Source organism: Brienomyrus brachyistius, chromosome 23 (assembly GCF_023856365.1).
Source record: "Brienomyrus brachyistius isolate T26 chromosome 23, BBRACH_0.4, whole genome shotgun sequence".
Lineage (NCBI taxonomy): Eukaryota > Metazoa > Chordata > Actinopteri > Osteoglossiformes > Mormyridae > Brienomyrus > Brienomyrus brachyistius.
The window spans coordinates 14,576,219-14,597,833 of NC_064555.1; the positions used below are offsets into that span (position 1 = coordinate 14,576,219).

At 43.9% G+C, this 21,615-nt stretch overlaps 1 protein-coding gene across 2 annotated transcripts; it reads left to right on the plus strand.

The window, feature by feature from the left end:
* Window positions 1-1,743: 1,743 nt before the first annotated feature.
* LOC125718873 (CD276 antigen-like) lies at window positions 1,744-18,507 on the plus strand. 2 transcript variants are annotated; one of them, XM_048993103.1, is made up of 5 exons: window positions 1,744-1,886; window positions 3,117-3,244; window positions 9,188-9,538; window positions 13,547-13,822; window positions 18,000-18,507. In XM_048993103.1, exons 2-5 carry the CDS (start codon window positions 3,187-3,189, stop codon window positions 18,095-18,097), a joined length of 783 nt encoding a protein of 260 aa, XP_048849060.1. In that variant the 5' UTR covers window positions 1,744-1,886; window positions 3,117-3,186; the 3' UTR covers window positions 18,098-18,507. The 2 variants fall into 2 exon arrangements, with proteins under 2 accessions (XP_048849060.1, XP_048849061.1); XM_048993104.1 differs by lacking the exon at window positions 1,744-1,886 and having other exon boundaries at window positions 2,981-3,244; window positions 18,263-18,507.
* The last annotated feature ends 3,108 nt before the right edge of the window (window positions 18,508-21,615 follow it).

Consider the following 21,615-nt stretch of genomic DNA (forward strand, 5'->3'; position numbering starts at 1 on the left):
TTAGAGTTGTCATTTGGCATTTTAGGGATTATTTGTCATGACTGAATACATCATAATGTATCAGCTGCTATTTGGTGATCATTCAGTGCTATGGTGAGTGTGGTTAGCACTGCTGTGTTCCACCACTACTGGTTTGGGTTTAAATCCCCCATCTATGGATGGATGGAATTATGTTCTTTGCGAGTATGAAGGTTTGTTTTAGTAATACGCATTTACTCCTGTGTTTATCCTCCGATCATAAATAAATAAACAAACAAGCAAGCAAAGCCACCGCCCAGTCAGACTTAGGAAGCAATGGCGGCCTTTTGCTTCCTTTACCCGTTTGTCTTTCTATGTGGATGAGGACATTGTGGCTGAAATGACTGAACTTTGTATATGGTCTGCTTTTGAGGGTATTTTTTAGGGCAGAGGTCCGCAGGGTAGACCATCCAGCTGGCATGGGCCCAGCAGAGAACGAAGCAGAGCCGGGCCGCATGGGCGAATGCAGCAGGCTGCTACTATAAACCAGGAGGACTGATTTCCAGTGTAAAGTGAAGATGGCTGTGACTGGTGTCGCATATCGATTGTACTGCGTCTTGCTATGAAATGATAGAGCAATTATTTTTCAAGTTTGATCGGGACTGTGACACAGCCGCTTTGCTGGGCATATGAAACGGGGACCAAGAAGACAAAGCAGATGGATATATCATGCTGTGATGGAGAGGAACCATGTTTATGTTTGTCCTGCGCATGAATTTATGCTGACAGGAAACATGAAACACAGTGGTGCCTCGGGACACGAACTTAATTCATAACGAAGGATGGTCGAGTTACGATTTGGTCGAGTTCCGTGTCGAATTTCCCCATAAGAAATAATGTAAATGAATTCAATCCGATCCAGACCCCCAAATGACTGCCTATTTAAACCGACCTACCTACTTAATGATAAAAAGAATTAACAATCAATATAAAACTAATTCACACAGGCAAAAGCTATAAACATGAAGCAAGTGACCATGACTGAGGTGAGCTGATGGCACATTGGAAGCGGCAGGTGGAGAGAGGGAGGGACTTCTGTTCATCACGTTCCTACTTTTCAGTCGAGTTGCAGTAACCTTTTTCTCGACTGCCCTGTTCGAGGTCCGAATTGGTCGCGCTGAACGCATGTCGACCCATAGTTTTAGCAGGAATGGTCGAGTTCCAAGATTTAGGTTGAGGTAGAAGTTGAAAAAAATTCGAGAGACCCGTTCGATGTCTGAGTTGGTCGAGTTAAGAGGCCTTTGACTTCCAACTGAGTTCTACTGTATTTAAAAAGTGAAAGAAGGTTTCCTGTTCATTCCTGTTATTTCCTGTAATTTGATCCTATTCCCTGTTAATGCCGAAACATACACCACATCATTTATTGGCTTCATTTTTTATCCTAGGAAATTCCAACAATATGCCCTGCTCCTTGCAGTTAAATTGTTAGTCATTAACTTAATAAGGCCTGCAAGATTGTAAGACATTGCTGATTTGATAAGAAACACACTGTTTGCCAATCAAGCTTTTTAACATTGAGCTCATGACACTTTGTGACATACTGTGAAACAAAACAAGAGAGTATTGTCTCAAATGTGATCTGCATGACAAAAAACTAAGTCTTTCTGGGCTTGAATTAAGTGAAGTAACTGTCTAGGCACTAGGAGATATGAAAATGCAATAACAAATTTAGCAATGTGAAACTCACTTTTGCAACACCGAATGTACACAGCATCATTTTGATCACGCCCTACAGATTATTTTTTATCCAAGAGTTTCTTGTTGCAAAAGGACGGACTCGTCAGCTGACCACAAGAAGTCTGATTTTAAACAGTTTCAAGCCCTCGTGTTCAGCAGATACATAGTGCTCTCTGCTTGGAGAAGATCAGGTAAGGAAATGCTTTCATATTGTATAGTTGGCCTCTCTAAGCACACCATCAGTGTGCGACTAAAGGAAATAATCAGGTCCAAAGGAAGAAAGGGGCCAAAACAGAACATGGGAGGGGGGGGGGGGGTACTGTGATTTTCTGTTTTTTTTTTTTTTAAGATTAATTATATAGGGAAGACCTGGGACAATTGTTGAACAGGGTGATTTGTTGAACTGACTTCTAACACACTTAATCTTAATCATAACTCTGGTACCTAAACACCACTTATGTTAGTACAGTACGACTTTACTTCAAAAGGGAAAGACTGCTGTTTTGTCCCCAGTCTCACCTATTAATGTTGTATCTCACAGCACCTCCGCGGTCTTAAAAACAATCACAATATTGACTGTATAATAGTGTCAATGCTACAGTTACTGTGTTTCTGGATTGAAATGCGACTGAACTGAAACACAGCCTTTGCAACCGCTGTAATCGACTGCCAGTCCCTAGTTATATGGTACATGAAGCATATTAACCAAAGATAACTAGTGAGCTATCAATTAGAAACATGAATACAGAAATTCATCTATCATAAAACAAATAAAACCAATCAAAATGTGAAAAATGAAAATGGTACAAATAGGAATATAAGCAAAAGATTTGAATTTGGCTCTTATAATAGAGTTTTCAGTGCACTCTCAGTAAAAAATAGTAAAAATCTGTACCTTTGCTTGTCACCGGCGCTGTACCCTTGTAATTGTACCTTTTAAGGTACAGAAATGAACATCCCAAAGGTACAAACAGCATTAATTTACCGTCAATGGTACAGAATTGCCCCCTCAGAGTCCATTTCTGTACCTTAAAGGTACAATTACCTACAGGAAAGGGTACAATTGTCAGAGCCTTGAGGGTGCAGCCCCAGTGACAAGCAAAGGTATAAATTTTACACATTTTTTCTGTGTAGTCTGAGTAATGATCGAAATGACAGGAGAATTAAAATACAGAACGGTGGGAAATTAAAGCAAACCAAAAGAAGAAAAGAGGACAAGGGGAAACAATAAACCTACTCGACCGTGGGTGGAGAATAGTCTGTACTTGAGAGTGCCCTCTGGCGGCCTCCGCAGTTTGTGACGCATTTCAAGTTTCGTTACTATTTCGCAGTTCTAAGATTTGCGGACTGCAGTACAGTTCTTCAACTGGTTGTTGTTGCGTTAAACGTAATTATTTTATTTGATGAATCTGTTATTACAGGTCAACTGCGCAGATATAGCACTGAAAAACTTCGCAATCGATCGATCTGAGGCAGCCTGTTTGCTTAAGGATGTTCTACCGAAAAAAGTATCTGAACGCTTCGCTGTGTCTGCTTATTGGACTCGCAGGTAAGATGTTAGTCTTGATTTGTCAGTCTTCGCACTTGCCGTATTCTGCCGTATTCTAGACTTGCGGGAACACAGCAGTGGAGACAAGTCGATACCACTTTGCAATAAGGCTTCTTTTTTGCCACTTTTAAATGGTACTAACTCATTAATAAAAAGAAAACTGTGTTATAGTGTGTTTAAAATAGTTTATTAATAATTTACAAAGTATTGCAACCTAATTAATAACCAGATTATAAACCATTTATAAACTCTTTCTATGGGTAGTCTTATTGTGAAGTGGCACACAGACGCACGGCTTTACATGTTTTAACTTATGAATAGTCTGTAGGTTTTTCAAACTACCCCAACGCCTTTGCTGTGTCTAATTTCACGTTTACATAGGAATACTACAGATTTGCTGTAAGCGAGTCCGAAACCATGCAAGATATTGTTGTGCGCATTTTTAAATATCATATGCACCTTAATGCAGAAGACAGAACTTGAGTATTTTCTGTGGGTAAATTAGTAATAAACCAAACATAAAACGCATCAACTTTAAAATGAAACGAATAAGAGAACTTTGCAAACAATGTACTACTATGGTAAATTCAGTTTTTTTCCTTCTATTTTCCAAGATAAAACGGCTTAGTATAATTGCACAGATCTCGAAGTCGCTTCAGTCCGGTATACGGTTCGTGTGACAAAATAAATCGCAATATTTAGTTAGTTTATACCAGAGCCTGCGGTGACAGAATTTCCTGCCGTAGTAAAAATATTGTTACATCTGTTAATTTTTGCTACTTTCCTGACATGTCCTACCCATAGTTCTGAATCGACATTTGTGTGTGTATATATATAGGGGAGACCGGGAATGGTTGTAACACTTTTTGCTTTACCACCTATAACTCACAAAATTTTTGAGCTAGGGTTTTGAAACTTTTATACAAAATACCTACATTTGTTTGCTACAAACGGCACTAAATCAAATCTCTGCAAGAATATCACAGACCTTGTGAGTTCATGACAAATACATGGTGTTCCTTTGTTACAACCTACCCCACCACCGGGGTAGGTTGTAACACATGCTGGGGTGAGTTGTAACAGTTAGACAAAAGAAGCAAAAACATTGACCACACCATGCTGTATGCTTCAAAAAGAGGTTTTATTGAAATAAAAGAACAAGACCACAGAACAATGTCTTTCTCTCTGTGACTGACCATAACTCAAATCCACTTTTAGTTTGACTCAGGTGCTGTGTGTGTTTCATGTTATATACTACTGCCAGTTGATATGCAAACTTTTTGACCTAAAAGAATTTGGAATAGAAAACCTGAGTACATAGACACAAAAAATGTTTCCAATTGTCTGACACCTACGCTAGTATTCAGTTCTACTCTGGCCTCCAATGGCTAACCTGTCATATGCTTACCTCACGTGGAGTCAGTCCATAATACAGGTCTGCTGCCTGAGTCAAATAGCCAGCCAGCACCTTCTCCTGCACCTCAGAGAAAACTTTGTTGCTACTGCGGTAACCTACACTTGGAAGATCACTGGACCCCTGGTCTCTCAGCTTCTGAAGTGATTTGCAGTATCTGCTCAGTGTTACATGGCAGATCCCACGTGCCTTCGCAACTGACCTGACTGACTTGCCCTTCTTTGTGACTTCATCAGATGCTGTTTTTAAAACACTGGCAGGCACATCTCTTTCAGTCATTCTTTCCATTATTAAAATCAGGAAACTGTCCTTAGTTGTATGTAAGGGGATGGTTGTAACACTTTTTAAAGACATGTTACAACCCACCCCACTCCTCTTAACCATTGTTTAGCTAGCTGTAGTAGGAGAGTGGCTTGAAATTAGCAAGGGATAAATGAATCACATTTTACCTAAGAAACTACAATTTAATCAAATATAAGTTATATGATTTTATCTGCAATAGTATAAATACTAAACAAAATATAGTCTTGGTCAAAAAAAGTACTTTCTTACCTCAAAATCTGTTTTTTAATAATAGAATCTGCATGTATTTGTTCCCAGCCTTGATATCCACCATGTGGGTTTAGGGAGGAAGTGGGTAAACACTGAAATGATTATATGACTCTATGACCCTGATTGGTGGAATTGGGGGTGTTAAAACTCTCCCCATGTTACAACCATACCCGGTCTCCCCTATATATCCATGTCCTATAATTTAAATAGGGGTAGCGGTTTTTAAAACTAGTTCCATGCTGCTAGAATTTCTTAACTATAGGTTTTGGTGGCGTTTTTTTTTTTGGTGTTTTAAAAAAAGAAATGTAATGGCATAGTAACGATGTCGTGTCAAAGGCCAGCTTATTTGTGTAATGTCGAACAAGTTTAGTTTCAGATAAACAGAAGTTTACATCTTGTTAGTTGTTATGTATTTTTTTCTACTTTAAACATTTTAAATCTAGAGATGCCACTTGTCCGGTATTTTACGACTTCGGTCAGTTTAAAAAATAAAATGCCGTGTCCCATTTCCAAACAGTACCGAACTGCACGGTTGAAATGGTTCAAAATGTTCTTATCCATTTGTACTAAAAAGTTCAAATCTGGCAGAGAGAGGTTTTCAGTAAAAAGGTATTGGCTGTATTCACTTTTTGGCAATGGGTAAACTGCATTATACTGGTTATATTGGTCCTATAGAGAGGTTTACAGTGGTAAAAATGGGTTATATGTTTGCTAATCCTGTAAATATATCTAACAAGAGTCTTATAAAGTTAAACTGAAGCAATTGTACGCAATACAGAAAAAAATAAAACAAAGATCTGTCACAGCATTCTTTCAAATAATACATAATGTAAGTAGACTTAAATTCTATATAATCTACTGTAACAAACCTATTTTGAGTGCAGTTCTCAGCATAATGTTCCCCACATCTCAGGCTAATGTATGTTTGTTACCCCAACAAACGTAATGATTAAGTTTGACCAGTTATGAGATTGTGTCTGTTGGAATAAAGCAATAAATCTAAAAATGAGTCATTACATAATATGTTACATTACATTTTACTGAGGCTCAGTCAATTTAAACTTGTGACACATTATAGAGAAGGCTCTCTGTTTACACCATTGTCCAGTAGGCCATCTGTGGGAGGCTGTTATGTCTCAAGCCTTAGGCAAGAATACTACGTGTCCCTGTGTGTTAAAATGATGTGAGGGGGGTATAGTGCTAGGAACAAACAGGCAAGCTTAGGTTCTAACAGAAACACATTATTAAAAGTAATACAAAATAACCTTGAATTAAAATCAATACCAAAATATTGTATCAAAAGCAATGCAAAAATAACCTCTTATTACAAGTGATATCAAATAGTATTACATATCATAGTCAATAATAATAGGTGCAAAGATACGAATGATTATATAGATAGAACAGAAGCAATAGAACATGGAAAATGCGAATTATTATCACAAGCAGTGATAATTAATTACAGATAATCCATGAAATGCATAAGCAGCTGCAAAGTTACTCACACTCGGTTGTGCCATCATCACCCACCTTCTCTCTTAGACTGGGGAGCCCGTTTCAGTCCTGGCAGGAGACCAACTCGTGAGTCCAGAGAAAATAAGTTCCCATAATTAATACATTCCCATCCTCCTGAGGATGAAGAAAGCGGCCCGCAAAACAATAAACAAACAATAAAAACAAAAAACAATAAGATTCTTACGGTAACAGGGGGACAGTGAGCAACTCCTATTACTGTAATTCTATACCACGTGTATTAATTCTATACTACGTGGGCGACGTAATCATCCGCGACTTCATCCTAAAACACCTTGTCTCTCGGTAGCCTGCATGTGGTCAGTTTCATAGGCCCAGAAGACCTTGGGGAGACGGGCAGCAGGGAAGGGGGGGGGGGGGGGCACCTGCAGGAAGGGATTCGAAGCTGCCCCAACCGGTGCACAGAGAGCTGTAGTTATAAAGTAACTGTGATAGGTCATAGGCAATATGTTATGCGGTAGTTCAAATGCATAAGTTGTTATCATATTAATCGTACTTTAACTATATATTCACAGTAAATCAATATCTATATCCATATCTCAAGTGGAAGTCTAGCGGTTGAGACATGTTATGGGAAAATGAGCAAAATGGGGGGATGTACCCTGCTACCAAGGTGGACCAATAGGGCTGGAGAATTATGTTTGTTATACGTTTGAGCTTGGTCTGTCGATGCTTTTTGATATTAAAATTGTCACAGTAATCAAAGTCAAAGTAAACTTTATTGTCATCTCTGCTATATACTGTACAGGTACATAGAGAGACGAGATGACGTGGCTCCAGTTTTTTTCAGTGCAGACGAGAGAAAGAGACATGTAACAATTCAATAAATATAAGGTATACAAAAAAATATACTATACTTGGAGATAGAGGTAGAGGAGGTTATAATAGTTATGTATGGAAAATGTGCAAGTAAGTGGCAGAAGTGCAAAAATGCTTGTAGCAGAGTTTGTGTGTAAAGTGCAGATGTGCAGGAGTCAATTTGTTCGCAGTCCGGGTGCGTGTGGGGGGGTAAGTGTATTCAGGAGTCTAATGGCTACTGGGAAAAAGCTATCCCGCAGTCTGGAAGAACGAGTCCTGATGCTGCGATAGCGTCTGCCAGATGGGAGGAGTGTGAAGAGTCCGTGTGAAGGATGAGAGGAGTCAAGCACGATGCAGGAGGCCCTCCTGATGCAGCACTTGTTGAAGATGTCTTGCAGCAATGGAAGAGACGCACCGATGATGTACCCAGCTGCTTTGATGATCCTTTGAAGCCGTCGGTTATCGGAAACCGTGCTGTTTCCAAACCAGACGGAGATGCAGCTGGTCAGGACACTCTCTATGGTGCCCCTGTAGAACACAGTGAGGGTGGGAGGTGGGAGGTTGGCTCGCTTAAGCCGTCTCAGGAAGTGGAGACGTTGCTGGGCCTTTTTGGTGATGGAGGTGGTGTTGGTGGTCCAGGTGAGGTCGTCTGAGATGTGAACTCCCAGGAACTTGGTGTTTTTTACCATCTCAACCGTGGAACCGTGGATGCTGAGTGGTGTGTGGCTGGGGCGAGTTCTCCTGAAGTTGACAACCATTTCCTTGGTTTTGTCCACATTCAGCGACAGGTTGTTCTCACTGCACCACGTGGACAGCTGCTGAACCTCGTCTCTATACGCCGACTCATCGTTGTTGCTGATGAGCCCCACCACCGTCGTGTCGTCTGCGAATTTGATGATGTGGTTTGAGCTGTGCAGGGCAGTGCAGTCATGGGTCAGGAGTGTGAACAGAAGTGGACTGAGAACGCAGCCCTGAGGAGCACCTGTGCTCAGTCTGATGGTGCTGGAAACGCTGCTGCCGATTCGGACAGACTGAGGCCTCTCTGAGAGAAAATCCAGAATCCAGTTGCAGAGTGAGGTGCTCAGTCCCAATCCGCTCAGTTTCACACACAATCTTTGTGGAATGATGGTGTTGAAGGCTGAACTAAAGTCTATGAACAGTAGTCGCACGTAAGAGTCTTTATTGTCCAGATGAGAGAGGGAAAGGTGGAGTGCGGTGGATATGGCGTCCTCGGTTGACCTATTTGTGCGATAGGCAAACTGTAGCGGGTCCAGTGATCGGGGGAGGTTGCTTTTCACCTTTGAGAATGTGTTCAATGAGAACACTGTTACGATTTATGGGGAAAATGGATGGAAAAAAATAAATCATTAGATTATTAATATATTTAAAAGTTAAAGTCAGTTGCTCTACACTGAAAACACAGTATTTCACTGTAACTTTATTTTTGAAAATTTCTCAAGTTTGTGAGAATGGTTTTCGCAGATTCCAGGGAGGTAAACTCATATCAGACCGTTTCATTAACTGTCGCATTCCCTACGCAGTCGCCCGAAACACACCACCCCAGGTAGGTGACTACTGCTGTCAGGCTACTAATGGCTAAAATTCTACACAGAAACTGTAAATCAGTCTTTTCTTTGTTTCTTCAGGAGCCTTCAAGGTTAATACCAGCATCCATGCCCTGGGAGTATATGGATTGCCTGCCGTTTTGAGATGTACATATTCTCCTACAACTGGTACAGTGCTGAACGATCTGATTATCAATTGGCAGAGGGTTAGAGACAATGCAGTGGTACACAGCTTCTACGGTGGAACAGACCAGCTGAATCTTCAGAGCTCTGACTACCAGCATCGCACAACATTGTTCTATAATGAGCTACTGTCTGGAAACGCCTCCTTGCGGCTGGATAATGTCAGCTTGAGAGATGAAGGCCCCTACTTTTGCTCTGTTAGTAGCAATCAAGGGGGCGACAAGGCAGAGGTCAAGTTGAATTTTACAGGTGACCAGATCTGCTGCTATTCCAATTGTCCGTAATGGAAGAGCACATTTTCAAAACTCACTCAGTCCACAGGATACATTTTCAAGTAAATCTCTTTGGTTTTGGAGACCTGACAAAAGTTCTTCCTTGGTTTACATGAGGACTGAGTGCGTTTTGGTTCCTGATACTGTAACATACGATGAGGAAGCTTGACTTGAGGTCATTGGCGGTGTCATCTCAAACACAGAATGGACTGAATGAGGTTTGGAAATTTGCTCTTCAGTTGGTTCTGTTTGTGATCATTCACTGCTGCTTGGAACAGGTTCCCTTATTCCCACACATAAGAAAAATTAATGAATGGATGAATGTTACATTTATATAGGGTGGGTTAACCTGTTGGTCACAGTGTCCCCGTCACTGTACTGGAGCACTGGGATCCACGCAGACCACAGGATGGGCTAACATGTTGGTCACAGTGTCCCCGTCACTGTACTGGGGCACTGGGATCCACACAGACCACAGGATGAGCTAACCTGTTGGTCACAGTGTCCCCGTCACTGTACTGGAGCACTGGGATCCACACAGACCACAGGATGAGCTAAACTGTTGGTCACAGTGTCCCTGTCACTGTACTGGAGTACTGGGATCCACACAGACCACAGGGTGGGCTAACATGTTGGCCACACCAACACCACTTCCAAACAATGATTCTTTTCTTTTGAATCTTGTATCTGTGATACATCTGTGTATGCTGCCATACCTTTGTGACTGAACTTGTTAACCTCAGAGGTGGTTGGTCCATGGAGGTGGACAAGGTAGTGTCTCCTCTGTTTTTGTGATTAAACCATGAAACAAATAATTTTGAAATAACTCATTACTGTAGTTTTATTGTGATTTATAGGTACATTTTCTCTCTTTGGAAAAAGAATCACTATGGTAATATTGTAAAATGTGTCATCTTCTCATCTCTTCATTCTTTTTTTAGTAACCAACACAACAATGGAACTGTTCCTCATAGCTATCATAATTATAATAATAATATCATAATTATTTATAGCTTATCCCACATGTGAATTCTTAGGTCACACACTTAATAATCAAAATGTGAAACTAACCTACACCCTATTACAGGAAATCTCCCGGGACTGGCTTTTCTGGAAAATATGTTAGATAAAGGGAAACATGTACAGTCAAACCTCGGATTGCGAGTAACTTGGTCTGCGAGTGCTTCGCAAGACGAGCAAAATTTTAAAATAAATTTTAACTTGATAAACGAGCGAGGTTTTGCAATACGAGTATTATGTATACGCTTTGTCTGCCGAGTGTCACGTGATCACAAATGAGCCGACGGTTCTTCTCTCTCTCCCTCTCTCGCTGCGGGATTGTGGGTAATCTTTTCCCATGCTCGGTCTCAGTCGGCGTGCTTCACTTGCATAGTCAAAATTTTGTAGAAAAGCATCACCCGAATAAGGGTGTAGCAGTGCGAGTGATGAATCTGTTTAACGGCACTACAATGTCCACATTTCCACAAAATCGAAAAGGAGGCCAAAGCGGCTGTCATTGGATAGGTTCCTTGTTAAAGTCGCACAAAAAGAAAAAGATTCCAGTGAGCCAACAGATAGCAGTAATTCCGTTAGTTATAGTGAAAATTGTCCTACAAAACAATCATCCTCTTCTCTCTTGTCTCCCTCACACAATCCACGATTCTTTTCAAAGGTAAAGTGCAGGTTAATTTGTTTTATGTATTTTTACTTTGTATTTTGTATGAATCATTTTTATATGAGTATTTTTGGGTTGTGGAATGAATCATCTGAGTTTCCATCATTTCTAATGGGAAAATTCGCTTTGATGTATGAGTCCTTTGGATTACAAGCACGTTTCCGGAACGAATTATGCTCTCAATCCGAGGTTTTACTGTAATACAAAAAAATATACAGTACTGCACAAAATATTGTGTAAATAATCTTAATGGTAATGTAAAAATTATATTATGGTATTATATCAGCTTAAGCATTACAAAATCTCCCCTCAAGTCATCCTAGCACTGTCCGATATACCCATGTAATTTTTGACTTGGCTGCAAGCACACCTTGTTGGCTAAGTGATGCCTCATTGAGTCATTTAACTACTTAAGTAATTAAATGAGCTGGTGGCGAAATTGTAATGAATTTGTGAAATGGCTGGGGTTTGAAGAGCAGTGCTCTTACAGCCGTCTAACAAGATACCATTAACTAGGATCAGAATCAGAAGACTTCCTTGAGGAATCCTGGAGGAAACTGGTCACATTGCGACTGCACAGTCACACATTGACACGAAGACAAGAACATCCATCCATCCATCCATTTTCCAAACTGCTTACCCTACTGGGTCACGGGGGGTCTGGAGCCTATCCCGGAATCAATGGGACAAGGCAGGGAACAACCCAGGATGGGGGGCCAGCCCATCGCAGGGCACACTCACACACCATTCACTCTCACATGCATTCCTACGGGCAATTTAGCAACTCCAATTAGCCTCAGCATGTCTTTGGACTGTAGGGGGAAACCGGAGTACCCGGAGGAAACCCCACGACGACATGGGGAGAACATGCAAACTCCACACACATGTGACCCAGGTGGAGACTCGAACCTGAGTCCCAGAGGTGTGAAGCAACAGTGCTAACCACTGCACCACCATGCCGCCCCCTCAAATAAAATTAAATTAAAATAAAAAAAGTCTAAAGTGCCTTTGTCCAAAAGTTACAGGAAAAGTAAATATGTATAGGAGTATATTGCACAGTAAATAAAAGTATATCGCACCAATTTTGGAATTTTTGGAAAACAGAAGAAATTTATATTAATTTTTGTCGTGTTTCTGAAGACATCCAGTGTGCAGCACAAAAGTACTCAACCAGTAGTACTCAACCATAAGTATTCAATCAACTTTCACCCCTTCAAACCTCCTTCATCATTTCAAATGCAGCATAACTCCTATATTTTAAATACTATAACAACTGTATTTGCTTAATGTTTTTAGGCTGTCATACCTAACATAAATGCACCATTTTTTTCATCTTTCTTTTGGTGGTCAAATGGTTGATAATGGCGTTCGTTCTGATGGTTTACAGTGGTGTGATGGTGGTCTGTAGTCAAAGTTCAGCATTGGTGGTCTAATGGTCAGTCACTTTCATGCTAGTAACACAGCTATGTTATGTTAATATTTATGCCAATGCTAATACAAGCATTTGTGTTAATGTTACTGCTAAGGCTAATGTTAACAGTTGTGTTAGCGCTTATGCTAACCTTCCTACAATCATTTGTTTCACCCTTTTATTCATCCTTTTATTTTTACCCTTTTATGCATTCTTCCATATAAATTCATTGATTTTTATTTCTCTCATTGTTTTAAAGCCACAACTATCACACTTTGTATACAGTTTCAACAGCTGGTGAAAAGCACTAAACACCACCCAGTTACTGAAGTGAAGCACAACTTTCACCCCTTCAAACCTCCTTCATCATTTCAAATGCAGCATAACTCCTATATTTTAAATACTATAACAACTGTATTTGCTTAATGTTTTGTATTTCCTTCATTCTTTCTTTCTTAGTGTCTTTCTGCACACAGCAATCATTCATTTTCTTCAAGAAATGCTCTTTCTAGTGTTAATATACATTTAATATTCAGATTCTTTAATTGCCTAAGGATTTTGAACAGTACTGTGTATATTCTTAGGTGGGGGGAGCTTTAATGTATGGGCTTACCTGGGTTGAAACCCAGGTCCTCCTTCCCCTTGCTGACAGCTCCTCATAACTTGAAATAAAATGGTGGATACCCAAGAGGCCTCTGACCGTCTCAATGGGCCTCTCAGTGGGGAAGAAAAGCTTTGATGTAAGATGACCATTGAGCAGAACCCTAACAGCATTTCATGACCAGTGGTTAGAAGATGGATAGATGGATTAATGACTAATGGTTTGCTCAGGGTAGTTAAACTGTGTTGATTCCAGTCCTTTTGTTAATGATTAACTCTGGATTTTGTGTCCCTTACAGCTTTCTACACAGAGCCACAACTCTCTATCCAGATTCTCCCCAGGAAAGTTAACTTCTCATACGAAAGTAGGGGGTACCCTATGCCTGAAGTGCTGTGGACCGATGCGAAGGGCCACAAATTCTCCGATGCTAAAGTGTCCTTCTCCCGAGTGGAGCAAGGTTTGTTCAGCCTGCATGCATGCCTGACAGTGGATTGCTGTGAGCTGAACTACACTTTCACCGTGAAGAACCAGCCCCTGGGTCAAGTCATACAGAGGCATGTGGCCTTCAGAAATGGTAAAACGCCTTGATTTTCCTCAATATAAAGCCATAACAAGCTCTCAGGGAAAGAAAGCTGAATCAGTATATTCCAGCATTTCATACTCTGAATGGATGTAATGTCTGAATGTAGTGATGGAAATGAGGGAAACAAAGAATGGTTTATTTACAATATTTTAAATGAATTATTTATAAACATTTTTGTCTCCTCAGAACAGTATATTATATATCAAAAGAGTTTTGTCAAGTTTAATAATAGAGTTATTATGTAAATAGATGCAAAAACATGTCTTGGAATGTTGTTCAGGATACCTTGCATTACAAAGGCAAAACGCTTTACATATTTTATCAAGATTGCAGTGTGGCCAACATCTGGTCTCTTAAATGACTTCATGACAAAATATCTTAGTTTATCTATGCTCGGTTTTTAAGTACACTATCAGTAATAGAGATGCACCGATCGACTGGCCAAGGAACGGAATCGGCCGATTTTCAACGTGCTCGGCCCGGTCCGGAGATCAGCCGATCATGTATTTCTAATAACAAACTGGTCCGTTAAGCATGCACCAGGCGTCATGCGCAATATCTTCACAGCAGTGTGCACACAGACGCACACTAATGTGTCATTCTTCACTGTGAGTGAAGAGTGATTGCTACATGCAATTTGTAAAGCCAAAGTGTTGGAGAAAGCGTCAGGCTTTCCACTCCAACTCTGCACACAGGACCAAACTACAGTACAGTATATGTTAGAGAAAGCGTCAGGCTTTCCACTCCAAATCTGCACACACCATTAATTACGAGAGAACAGACTTAAAGTTTTACTTGCGCAAAGGTAACCACACTCTCTGCATGCTAGGCTACAAAGGAATGTGTTATAAAGGGTGGTTCCCCTTGGTACCTTTATTTATAGTCAATGGGGGGCAGGGGTCTTGGAGTGAGAACAAAGAAAGGACTGTGAGAGTAAGAAGAAGTTCTGGTTTTACTCAGGTGGACAACTATTTAAACACGTGCTCAGGATACGTGTAAACTAATATAATCTAAAGTATGAAGGTAAAGGAAAACAAAATAATGTATTTACATATTTACTCTCATTGCTGATTATACAGAAATGATAACAAATGATTAATAACAGTTTCTTCAACCTAACACAAAGTAAACCGTAAGGGAACCAACGCGGAAACATGGTAAAACACCGGGAGATAAACTTTAAACTGATTATTAAACATATACTAGATAACCTTGAAAAGGAATAATAATAAAATTGCAAAGCTGGCTAAGGCTTTGTTCCCATGACAAAGTAAAAATGTTTTAGCAAAAATATTTACAGTTATAGGAATGAAAAAGGTATGAATAGCCTGATCTTAATCTAGCTCACTAGTTGGTATTTATAATATTATAGTATTTATAATATAATATTACCCTGGGGCGGCATGGTGGTGCAGTGGTTAGCACTGTTGCCTCACACCTCTGGGACCCGGGTTCGAGTCTCCGCCTGGGTCACATGTGTGTGGAGTTTGCATGTTCTCCCCATGTCATCGTGGGGTTTCCTCCGGGTACTCCGGTTTCCCCCCACAGTCCAAACACATGCTGAGGCTAATTGGAGTTGCTGAATTGCCCGTAGGTGTGCGTGTGTGAGTGACTGGTGTGTGAGTGTGCCCTGTGATGGGCTGGCCCCCCATCCTGGGTTGTTCCCTGCCTCGTGCCCATTGCCTCCGGGATAGGCTCCGGACCCCCCGCGACCCAGTAGGATAAGCGGTTTGGAAAATGGATGGATGGATGGATGGATATTACCCTGCACGTATTATTATTTGGAAGAGAATAGTACTGTAATGTCTAGGGTTAGGCAAGCAGGTGGGAAGCGGGGAAGGATGAGGCAGGCAGGTGAGAATGCGGTATACGAGGGTTTATTTATGGAACACACAGGGCAGACAGCGACGAACATCAACGACGGATCTGGGGAATATGGACTTAGACGTGGACTAAATACGCAAGACAAGCCGAAATAACAGGGAACAGCTGGTCACAATCAGGGAAGCACACATGGATGATCAGGCAGCGTGGCACATACAAGGACTGGATACGCAGGTCATGACAGAACTCCCCCCAAGGCACGCACTTCAGGTGTGCCCCAAGGTGAGCGGCGGACAGGACCGGAGTCAGAGGACGCGCAGGCAGCCTCCAAGCCACAGCCAGGGAGAGCGAGGGTGACCCAGAGGGCTGAGCAGGTGGGACCCGACCCCTGCGGAGGTGTCCCCTGCCCTTTCGGGACACTGAAATGCGGGGTTCAGGCCGGGATCGACCATGCCGGGGCGAGGGCAGAGGAGAAATGAAAGAGGTTCCCAAGGGGTCCCACTCAAGCTCCTCCTCCTCCAAGGAGGAAGGAGTTGTGGTCAGACTGTCTGGGACCTCCTCGGGGACTGGGACTGGTGCTGGGGGGACTGGAGCCAGGTAAGGGATTGGGACATGGGCCACAGGGGCAGGAGTCACAGGTGTGGGCGGAGCCGCGACAGGCAGAAGCAGAGGGGCCTCGGGAGGAGCTGCAGGCACCGCAGCAGACGGAGGTGGAGCCATAGCAGGCGCCTCAGGGAGGGACAGAGCAGGGACTGGAGGAGCGAGGATGGGCGGAGCAGGAGGAGGTGGCGCCTCGGGCGGTGCAGCAGGCGGAGCCTCGGGCGGTGCAGCAGCCACAGGAGGGAGCAGTAGCTGGAAACGGGGCCGTGGCAGGCACCTCGGGCGGAGCAGGCACCGCCAACTCTGGGCCAGCAGGGGGCGCCGCGGTGGCCGGAGCCTTGCTGGGTGCTGCGGCGGCCGCCAGGACATGCATCAGGCACAGGCAGATCAGGCATGGGCAGGACAGGCAGATCAGGAATGGGCAGGACAGGCAGATCAGGGACATCGGAGAGTAAGAGCGGTCGCTGCCCCTTTAAGAGCCCTGGGGATCCGGGGAATAGCGTCCCACACTGCCCTGTCCCCTTTCAAAGTCAGGCGTGTTCCCCAGAAGGGGGAAGCTGCCCGCAAAGGCAAATTAGCGGTGGTGGTGACGTCCGGGGTGATCGGGGATTCCCCCAGATCACTGGCAGGGAGAAAAGCAGGGAAGAGAGAGCAAGCCCCCAGGACCATCGTCGGGGCTTCTGCCGGTCTCTTCTCCTTCTGCCTTCTCCTCTTCTTCCTCTGGCTCGCGGGTGGTGTGACCAGCTGCAGCCTCCTATCTGTCATGCGCCGCACCAGCATCCAGAGATTGTCATGCACCTCTTTAAAAAGGTGTGCGTTCCCAGGCGGGGACTCCAGGAGATCTCCTCCAGGAGAGTCGCCCTTCGCCTAACTAGCTCCAGTGCCCCGGGGTCATTCGTTTTGTTATTTAAATCTGTTGCAGCTGCACTTGTTTGGTAAAGTAAAATATTTTAGATAAAGCTGGATGTGGGTGGCATGGTGGTGCAGTGGTTAGCACTGTTGCCTCACACCTCTGGGACCCAGGTTCGAGTCTCCGCCTGGGTCACATGTGTGCGGAGTATGCATGTTCTCCCCATGTCGTCGTGGGGTTTCCTCCAGGTACACCGGTTTCCCCCCACATTCCAAAAACATGCTGAGGTTAATTGGAGTTGCTAAATTGCCTATAGGTGTGTGAGTGAATGGTGTGTGAATGTGCCCTGCGATGAGCTGGCCCCCCATCCTGGGTTGTTCCCTGCCTTGTGCCCATTGCTTCCGGGATAGGCTCCGGACCCCCCGCGACCCAGTAGGATAAGCGGTTTGCAAAATGGATGGATGGATATAGCTGGATGTACAGCAACTCATTTTCAGTTAATTGTTATTTGTACCTCTTTCTAGTCACAGAACACTTTATTTTGAGACTTCTTTAAGTGAGAGAAAATCCTGTAACTTTGGGGGAATGCAATTTATTTAATTATGAAATTAAAATTTGGCGTTGAAGAACAGTTATTTTTTTGTTCATATATTCTGTTAGTTATAGTTCTTAGAAAGAAAATTAAAATTGGCAAAAATCAGTATTGGCCAAGAAAACTGCAATCGGTGCATCTCTAATCATTAACCTACCTACTGCACACACAGAGGGACAGTCAAAAAATACCCTTTTTCTCAGTGTCAGTGCAGTTACCGTGTTTTGCCTTTGTAGAGCAGTGCAGCTTTTTATTGTTTTTTTCTGTTGAATATAACATTGGGTACATGTTTTGTTTTTTAGGTGCTGCTGAATACCTTAAAGCCTGCCCTTTACAGCACCGGATTTATATAGCTTTTGCAATCATTCTGTTCTGCTCTGATCAATTCACACAATTGTAGCTCCATGTCATGCCCAGTAGTTCTACCCCTCCTGTTCCTTCCCTGGAATGCCTTATCTCCCACACCTTTATTTCTCATTCCTGCCCTCTTGTCAAGCATTCCCAGTTGCCTTCTGTTTGCTCCCTCATTAGTCTGTCTAAAACCCTGTTGTTTTACCCTGTACAGATAATAAAGAACCCAGCCCCGTCTGATTCCACATCCTTTGTCCCATTCCACATGATACAGGCCTTAATATAAAAGTATTATGAAGTCTATATGCGTTAACATTGAATAGAAGTGCTTGGTATGATAGCAGGATCTTATTGTCTTATGCTAAGTATAATATGAAGATAATAATATGCACTTGTTTTGATTTACTAATGTGGTTTCAGTCAATATGTTCTTACAATAAAATCTTGTGATGGATCAGGGACAGACTCATGAATCGTTAATATATTGCCAATTCGGTGCTGCAATAGATGTGTCTATTTTTGCTCGTTGGGGTTTAGAGGGGAGTTTTTAAACTGGGGGGGGGGGAATGAGGTGCTGCTGCCTTATGGTGTAGCTTGACAGTCTCAGGGGGGCGTTGTAGATATTTATCAGATTGAGGATGTGTTATTGCCGTATTAGAGATGTTTAGAGCAATGCAAACCTAGCCAGTACAATAATGGTAAATAAGAATATAATAAGTTACATTTATTCATTACGCAGCTGTTTTTATTCAAAGTGATTTACAACAAAGGAATGGAAACCCAGGCAAGAATTGGTGCATTGAACAAGCAAAAGAACTGATAATAATAATAATTTATTTTGTATTTTGACAGTATTCATTCACCTTATTGGGAGACATAAACTCAAACAATTTCCAAACATTTGAGGATCGCCTCTTTCCATTTCCAGGGCCACTTCCCATAATGGGCTAAAAAGTGTTATATGTAATACAACCCGTACAGCAGTCAATTTCTTCGACCGCAAAAGAATCCCATGACGCCCAAAGGATTCATCTCTTTACAAAAGTCTGGAAGAGCCGCCAGGATTCGACACCTCTGGACAAATCGGTCATTTGACATTGCATAAACGAAGCAAGCATTAATGTTTAGAAGAGAAGCGCTACCTAACTGGCCAGTGAATGCAAAAACATTAATATTCTGATCCTCGTCTTCTTTTTCACCTCACCAAATTTGGTAACACTAACAATGATTATCTCATAGATATATTTATTGATAGAACATCACAGTGAAGCCCAGCTCACGTTCACTCACCTATCAGGTGGCACTTCTCCTGTGATTATTAATGAATTTCCTTATCCACCCTGTGAAACGCAAATTCGCGTCTGGATAAGCGCGAACGTATGGTGAACGTTACAGTTAACTGTCGTTTTACAATCTACATACAATTGACAGAATATATGTGTATACAAGTGTATTTCAATGAAAGCTAAAGTTTGTTAAACTTCAAGCAAACAATAGGATACACAAGCCAAAATAATGTGTCAAAACTCCAGTGGTTTCTGGAAGATGACGTCACTTGTGAGCAGCGTGACGTGTATATTATTTCATTTTTAAAGCTAATGTGTTCACGAGTGTTGCAAACGCTGTGTTATGTTACTGAGAGGCTGCCATATATATTGAAAACTGGTGCCTTTTCCCTCACTTGGTACGCTAATTTGCCACACTGGGTCATATGGCATGCAGCACTAAACCCGGACAAACCACCGATTTTTGAAAAAGTTTTACTGTAAGTGTATATAATGCAATCAATTTCTTACTTCTGACTAACCTTTTTACAACATGTGAAGAATGAGAATTACAGAAGAGGAAAACTGTGTTTCTTCCCACAGTGAATTCCTGTAAAATGTCATTTATGGTTAAAACAAACGACAGTGAATACATTGTTGGTGTCACGATCACGCTGGAAGCGGGCGATCGTCGGGCAGGCGAGCGAGCAAGGAGCAGGCAGACCAGCGGGATACAGGGAAAACGGGTCTTTAATTGGGGAGCGGGTAGAGTGGGACGAGACACAAGCATTGACGAACATTAGGTAACATCAATGACAGACAAAGGACTCGGGTAAGACACGGACTGAAATACACAGGACTGATCAAAGTAACTAGACACAGCTGGGTACAATCGGGGAAGAACACGTGGGTAATCAGGGGGGCGTGGCACACACGAGGAGCGGACGAGCTGGGCATGACAGAACCCCCCCCCAAAGGCGCGCTTCTCCGGGTGCGCCTAGGAGGAGGCGACGGACGGGACATGGGAATTGGGACCTGGAGCAAAAAAAAAAAAAAAAAAAAACAACCATCAATGAGGGACCAATGGAGGGGACGAGGAGGAAGTCGAAGGGGGAACCAGGGAAGGGGATGAGGGAGCTGGAAGGGACCTGGGCGAGGGCAAGGAGAGGGGGGGAGCCGGCGTAGGCGGCGACGTCCTCCTACGCGCAGGAGGTGGGGGACCAGCAGGCGACCGAGGAGCCGCCTCAGGGACACCCGCAGGCAACCGACGAGGAGCCGGAGGAGGGAGCGAGGCAGGGCGACGAGGCCGCGGACGGGGACCCGCAGGCGACGTCCGACCCGGAGGGCCAGGACCAGCAGGCGCCGACCAAGCCAGAGCGCAGGCGAGGGAGGGCGAGCCAGGGGGCAGGGACCCCAGTCCTACGTCTGTGTCCCCTCCCCTTGCGGGACACTGACATAACGACCCTCGATCGGGGTCGAGGTTGCTGGGGCGAGGGCAAAGTCACAAGGGCAGGCAGCGGAAGGGGCGCCAGCCCGGGAGCTGCTGGCTGCTGTAGGAGGCTCTGCAGGTGGCTGCACGGGAGCGGGGTCCGCAGGCAGAGGCAGCTGCACGGGAGCGGGGTCCACAGGCAGAGGCTGAGCAGACGGCGGCTGCGCGGGCGGCGACTGCACGAGCTCCGGGGCTGCAGGCAAAGGGAGCGTCTGCTCGGAGGCCGGATCCGCAGGCTGAGGGGGTGTCCGCTTGGGAGCAGCAGGCAGCGCAGGCAGAGGAGTCTGTGCTGGCAGCTGCGCGAGATGCACAGGCGGCAAGAGCGGAGGGAGCCCCTCTGACCCGGCGATTGCAGCGAGCAGCGAAGGTGGCTGCTCAAGCTGCTCAGCGGCCAGGCGTGTTCTCCGGAAAGGGGAAGCTGCCCTGGGAGACAGCTTCGTAGCGCTGGGGACTTCCGGGGTGATCGGGATACACTCCCGATCATCTCCAGGAAGAGAAGCGGGGACGATGGAACACGCCCCCAGGGCAATCGTCGGGCGATTGCCGGTCTCTTCTTCCTCCTCCGGCGCCCGGTGGTGGCGGGAGGTGGCGCTACGCCCGCAAAGACGGACGGCGCGAGGATAGTCCCCGGTTCACTGGGAGCGACGTATCGCTCTCTCCGGAGCTCGGCTACCCTCCGGAAGTTCTCGCGCACCTCCCTCGCTAGGTGCGCGTCCTCCTCTAGGGATAACCGTTCCAGGATATCCCGGTTCCGGCATACGAGGTTCCATGCTGGGGAGTCCTCCTGGATGCCAGGCCGGGAAATCCAGAAGA

Coding starts and splice junctions, on each gene's coding strand:
- LOC125718873 (XM_048993103.1), top strand. CDS start 3,187: ATGTTCTACCGAAAAAAGTATCTGAACGCTTCGCTGTGTCTGCTTATT. Junction 3,245..9,187: donor TCTGCTTATTGGACTCGCAG/GTAAGATGTTAG, acceptor TTGTTTCTTCAG/GAGCCTTCAAGGTTAATACC. Junction 9,539..13,546: donor GGTCAAGTTGAATTTTACAG/GTGACCAGATCT, acceptor TGTCCCTTACAG/CTTTCTACACAGAGCCACAA.